At 61.7% G+C, this 6,395-nt stretch overlaps 1 protein-coding gene across 1 annotated transcript in view; it reads left to right on the forward strand.

The window, feature by feature from the left end:
- Positions 1-6,395, forward strand: part of MUC2 (mucin 2, oligomeric mucus/gel-forming) — a 47,725-nt gene that overhangs the window by 7,737 nt on the left and 33,593 nt on the right. The window contains 10 exon segments of the mRNA XM_011930144.1: positions 4-104; positions 525-676; positions 1,015-1,153; positions 1,727-1,837; positions 1,919-2,098; positions 2,240-2,479; positions 3,299-3,455; positions 3,735-3,866; positions 4,511-4,658; positions 6,044-6,143. Of these exon segments, the coding sequence (XP_011785534.1) occupies positions 4-104; positions 525-676; positions 1,015-1,153; positions 1,727-1,837; positions 1,919-2,098; positions 2,240-2,479; positions 3,299-3,455; positions 3,735-3,866; positions 4,511-4,658; positions 6,044-6,143 (1,460 nt within the window).

Here is a 6,395-nt window from a genome sequence, read left to right on the forward strand (position 1 = left end):
TAGGCTGCACGGCCCCGAAGATCCACGTGGACTGCAGCAACCTGACCGCACTGGCCATCTCGAAGCCCCGAGCCCTCAGCTGCCAGACGCTGGCCGCTGGCTATGTGCGTGCTGGGGGTGCTGCTGTGGGCGGGCAGGGATTCCTGGCTGACTGAGCCCTGCTCCTGTACTGTGCCCCCTGCCAGGGTCTGGGTGCTGAGTCCTGAGGACACAGGACCTGTTGATGCTGTCCCTGTCCCTGGGAGGGAAGTGGCAGCCTGTGAACCACTAGGGCACAGGGGCCAGTGTAGGGCCCTCAGCCAGCAGCCCTTACCAGTCTCCCTGCCCAGTGGCAGGCCTGAGGGGAGGGAGGCCTGAGCCCAGGCTAGGGGGAGTGGTGGCAGGTCTGGGATGTGACAGAGACTGCATGGTCGGGCCTTTCCTGGCTGCGTATCCAATCCTGATGGGCTACAGGTGGGCTGCAGGGAGGGCAGCTCAGGGAGGGCTGCAGCCTCACCTGTCCACCCCTCTCTGGCTATTTCCAGTACCACACAGAGTGTGTCAGTGGCTGTGTGTGCCCCGATGGGCTGATGGACGATGGCCGGGGCGGCTGTGTGGAGGAGAAGGAATGCCCTTGCTTCCATAACAAAGACCTGTATTCCCCTGGGGCCAAGATCAAGGTGGACTGCAATACCTGGTAAGCTGGCCCGGCCTGTCCTGGCTGCCTTCCAGGCCCCACGTGCTCTGCAGGGGTGGCCACTGGAGAGCAGGCCAAGGGGCAGGTGCCTCTCCTGGGGGGGTCCGCCTGGGTCTTGCGAGATCCTGTGGCAGCCCCTGTCCCACGGGCAGGGTGGTCTCTTATGTCAGCCGCTGGTCTTGAAGCCATGGGGGAAGGGAAATTTGGAGCCACTTTTGGGGTCTGCAGGTGTTCTGTGTGGGAGACACAGGGAGCTGTCTGCACAGTGTCCAGGGTCTCCTCCAGGCACCCATGAGCGGGTCCTGGGTCCCTTCAGGCTCCTCTCCTGTCCTCCTCAGCACCTGCCAGAGAGGACGCTGGGTGTGCACCCAGGCTTTGTGCCATGGCACCTGCTCCATTTACGGGAGCGGCCACTACATCACCTTTGACGGGAAGTACTACGACTTTGACGGACACTGCTCCTATGTGGCTGTTCAGGTGTGGTCATGGGCACTGCCTGGCTGGGCTGCTTGTGGTCAGGGACCCTCTGCCTGCCCCGAGCCCAGTGCTCAGCTCCCTGAGAAACCCTGAGACTTGGGAAGGCCGGCCTTTACTCAGCCCCAGACCCAGACCCGCACCCGCAGGAGGATTCGGTCTTCTAGCCAGGGCTGGGTGGGGGTGGTAAAACCCCTCTGCACTGCCCAGTTCTGTGGTTCTCCTCTGGGTCCTCCCTCCTCCGGGTCCTCCTCTGGGTCCTCCTCTGGGTGCACAGGGCGGGTGGGGTTGACCACCCAGCCATGGGGACTGAGGGCACCTGTATGGGGAGCTGAGTAAGGGCCAGGGCTAGGCCGCTGCCCACGAGGCTCTCCAGATCCAAATCCCACAGCCCTTTGAGGCACTGTGATACCCAGGGACAGGGTACGGGCCTGCAGCTGGGTCAGGTCCTCGGATGGGCAGGGCCAGGGCCTGGTTTGTCTGCTCAGTGGCTGTGGCCCCGCCAACTGGGGTGGGTGTGCCCTGGGACACCTGGGGCCCAGCTGTCCTGGCTGACCTTGTCCTCCTGGCCCCCAGGACTACTGCGGCCAGAACTCCTCACTGGGCTCATTCAGCATCATCACCGAGAACGTACCCTGTGGCACGACGGGCGTCACCTGCTCCAAGGCCATCAAGATCTTCATTGGGGTGAGTGCTGCTGGCCCCGGGAATGTGTGAGCCCCGTGGGACCCTCAGACCAGCCAGTGACTGGGCCTCTCCTCCGGGCAGAGGACGGAGCTGAAGTTGGAAGACAAGCACCGTGTGGTGATTCAGCGCGACGAGGGTCACCATGTGGCCTACACCACGCGGGAGGTGGGCCAGTACCTGGTGGTGGAGTCCAGCACGGGCATCATCGTCATCTGGGACAAGAGGACCACCGTGTTCATCAAGCTGGCTCCCTCCTACAAGGTGGGCTACCTCCCTGTCTGCCCTGCCCTTTCCTGTCCTCTCCTGGCCAGCCCCCCACTCCTTGCCCTGGTGTTTGCGGGACAAGCCCCCGCCCTCCCTCCAGCCCCTTTTCGGAACCCCCGGGGTGCTTGTCTCTTGCAGGGCACAGTGTGTGGCCTGTGCGGGAACTTTGATGACCGCTCCAACAACGACTTCACCACACGGGACCACATGGTGGTGAGCAGCGGGCTGGACTTCGGGAACAGCTGGAAGGAGGCCCCCACCTGCCCGGACGTGAGCACCAACCCCGAGCCCTGCAGCCTGAACCCGCACCGCCGTTCCTGGGCTGAGAAGCAGTGCAGCATCCTCAAAAGCGATGTGTTCAGCATCTGCCATGGCAAGGTGGGCTGGCCAGGCCACGGTGGGGCAACTAGGCAGACCAGGGCTGTAGGTGGGCGGTGGCTGTGGGCGGTGACTGTGGGCGGGGCAACTAGGCAGCACAGGGCTGTAGGTGGGCGGTGACTATGGGCGGGGCCATGGGCGGGGCAACTAGGCAGAGCAGGGCTGCAGGTGGGTTGCAGCTGTGGGTGGGGCCGACTAGGCATTGCGGGGCTATGGGCTGACTGTGGATGTGGTTAGGGTGCGGTAGAGCATGCTAATGATCAGGGCGTGGCCACAGCAGGGTGAGGTCTTGGGCGCTCTTGGGGCTGGGGTCTTCTCCACACGCTCCGCCACACCTTCAGGAGTCGCCCTGCTGCGTCACCACACAGCACTTGTCCTCCAGCTTTGGCTCTGGCCGCTGCATCCTTTGGTCACGTGACCATATAATCAGCCTCCCCTCTGAGACCCTGGGCTGGACCCCCAGCCTCCCTCTGCCTCCCCAGGCTCAGATATTCACCTGGTGGGAGAAAGGACATGTGTCCCCCATGCCCGCACATCCCCAGCGACAGGCAGCCGGGAGGATGGGTTCTAGGATGGCCATGTTACAGCTGAGGATGCACAGGGGCTGGGTGATGGGTCTGCACAGCCACGGCAGGACAGGCGTCTCTGGACCCTCTCCCCAAGGTTGGCCCTGCTGGGGCCCTGGCTGGCTGGTGCTGGGTGACGTGCCCTGTCCCAGGAGCAGGGCTGGCCTCTGGGTCTTGAGGTCCAGGGCACCGGGGAAGTCCTGGCCCCATGAAGGCAGCACGGGCCCAGGACAGACCAGGGTGTTCTCCCCAGGTGGACCCCAAGCCCTTCTACGAGGCCTGCGTGCACGACTCGTGCTCCTGTGACACGGGTGGGGACTGTGAGTGCTTCTGCTCTGCCGTGGCCTCCTATGCCCAGGAGTGTACCAAAGAGGGGGCCTGCGTGTTCTGGAGGACGCCAGACCTGTGCCGTAAGAGCCTGCCCGAACTGGACCCAGGGCCAGGAGGGGGATTGGAGGTGCTGTGTTACGGGCCGGGGCGGCACTCCTTGCCCATCCAGGTGATGGGCGTGCATCACCCACCCTTTCCCCGACTTCTCCAGTGTCCTTCTTTGGGGCCCTATGGGACCTGGGTTGGCAGAGCAAGCTTGATACGTCTGTGCCCCAGCCCCCCACCCCAGATTCACCCTCACCCCAGCCCACGCCTGAGCGAGCCCTCCTGCGTCTGACCCTGGCCCTGTCTCCCCCAAGCCATATTCTGTGACTACTACAACCCTCCACATGAGTGTGAGTGGCACTATGAGCCGTGCGGGAACCGGAGCTTCGAGACCTGCAGGACCATCAACGGCATCCACTCCAACATCTCCGTGTCCTACCTGGAGGGTGAGCAGGGTGGGGTGGGCCTCCGCAGGGGTGACGGCCGAGGGGCCTGGAGGGTGAGCCAGGTGGCCCTCGGGGGAGGCGACAGCCAATGGGCCTGGCTGTGTGGGGCTGAAGGCTGATGTTGTCTGGAGACTCATGGCGACACCCGGAGGGAGGCCTGACCCTCAGGGCACCCACACCCCAGGGTGGCCAGGCTCCCCGTGCTGCAGGGTCAGGAGGGAAGCAGGCTGGCATGGAAACTGGGAGTGGCAGGGGTGGGAGGTGCTGAGGTTTGTACAGAGCAGGGTGGGTTGGGGAGCATTTCAGGCACAGGTCGGGGAGGCCCCTGCTGGGTGCTGGCGTCTGAGCTGAGAACCAGTGACGTGAAGGAGGGACTGGTAGGAAGTTTGGGAGGGAGTATCCCGCCATGGGAGAGGAACATGGGTCTTGGGACTCAGGGCTGCTCAGGGGCCTGATGAGACTGTGCAGGGCTCCTCAGCGGGCATGGTTCAGAGCCCAGTGGGGTGGGGAGATCCAGGCCCTGCCTTTCCAATCCCCGGCGTTCCCAGAGGGGCATCCTCTGGAGAAGGGCCTGCCAGGGTAGGGATGGTGGGTGGGGTGTGGTGGATTGCGGTGGTCCCAACCCCATGCCCTGTGTCCACCAGGCTGCTATCCCCGGTGCCCCAAGGACAGGCCCATCTTTGACGAGGACCTGAAGAAGTGTGTCACTGCAGACAAGTGTGGCTGCTACATCGAGGACACCCACTACGCACCTGGAGCATCGGTTCCCACCGAGGAGATCTGCAAGTCTTGGTACCTAAGCCCACATGGCAGGGGACCTGGGGGAGCTGCACATATGGGCACATGAGTACACACACACGTGTGAGCACACAGTGCACACAATACACGGACACAACCATTCCACTTGGGTGCACACGCACACAAATGCACACAGCATACCACATGCACACAGTCGCACGCACAATGCACACATGCACATGTGAATGGACGCTGACACACAGGCACACACAGTCACACATGCACACATGTACACATATCTAGACACAGATACCCAGGCACACAGTCACACATGTACACATGCATGGACACAGACTTGCAGGCACACAGTCACAAGTACACACATGCACACACGCACAGACACACGCAGGCACACACAGTCACATTTGCACATAGTGCACACATGTACACATGCCTGGAAACAGATACCCAGGTACACAGTCACACATGAGTACACAGAGTCATACATGAACACATGCACACATACATGTGCTCAGTCACACCATGCACACATGTACACACAGTCACATATGCACATATGCTTGGACACAGACATTCAGGCACACAGTCACATGTACACACACACATGCACAGACACACACAAGCACACACAGTCACACTTGCACACAGTGCACACATGCATGGACATTGACACGCAGGCACAGTCACACATGCACACATGCACACGCTCACATGCATGGACAGTGACAGGCACACAGTCACACATGCACACATGCTCACATGCATGGACAGTGACACAGGCACTCACAGTCACACATGCACACATGCTCACATGCATGGACAGTGACACACAGGCACTCACAGTCACACATGCACACATGCTCACATGCATGGACAGTGACACACAGGCACACACAGTCACACGTGCACACATGCCTAGACACAGATACCCAGGCAGCACTCACGGTTACGCAGTCACACATGCACGCATGCATGGACGCAGACACGCAGGCACACACGGTCACACGGTCATACAAAGCACCACATGCACACATGCAAAGATACAGACACCCAGGCACACACTCAGTTACATAGTCACTCACGTACACATGCATGGACCCAGACACACAGGCACACGCACACACAGTCACGCAGTCATGCACGCACACAGGAGCCAGGCCACAGAGGCACCAGTCCCTCACTGGGGTGGGGGGTCTTCTGTTCTCATACCGTCCTCTGGGTCTGGCTTTTTCCTTCCTCTCCTCACCCCTGCTCTGTTCCCACAGTTAGAACCCAGTGGGGGGCTCTTCCAGAGCTGGCTTTGGGGCAGTGCCTGGGGGCTTTGGGCTTGGTACTAGCCACATGGGAAGCCGGGGGTCTGAGCAGGGTGGGCGCAGCATAAGTGGAGTGGGACTTGCAGCCATGTGCTTGCTTTGCAGTGTGTGCACCAACTCCTCCCAAGTCATCTGCAGGCCAGAGGAAGGTGAGTTGCTCTCTGCTGTCAGCCCTGTGGTGGCCGGGCCCATCCTGGGGAAGCCTGTGGGGCCTTGGAATGGGTGGGGGGTGCTGCTCCACTCCTGGGCTCTACCCTTTGGTCCCCCCGAGCTCAGACCCACCTCCGACGTGTATCAGCCCCGGGGGGTTGCCGTGACGCATCTTGTTTCTTCTCCTGGGGTGCCGGTCTCCTGTGGGGAATTTCCATCACCCTCTCCCCCGATCCAGCTTCTGCATTCTGGCGAGATTCCCATTATTCAAAGAGAGGGGCTCCGGGACGGGTGCAGTCTCACTGGA

The sequence above is a fragment of the Colobus angolensis genome, unplaced genomic scaffold (assembly GCF_000951035.1).
Source record: "Colobus angolensis palliatus isolate OR3802 unplaced genomic scaffold, Cang.pa_1.0 Scaffold84, whole genome shotgun sequence".
Lineage (NCBI taxonomy): Eukaryota > Metazoa > Chordata > Mammalia > Primates > Cercopithecidae > Colobus > Colobus angolensis.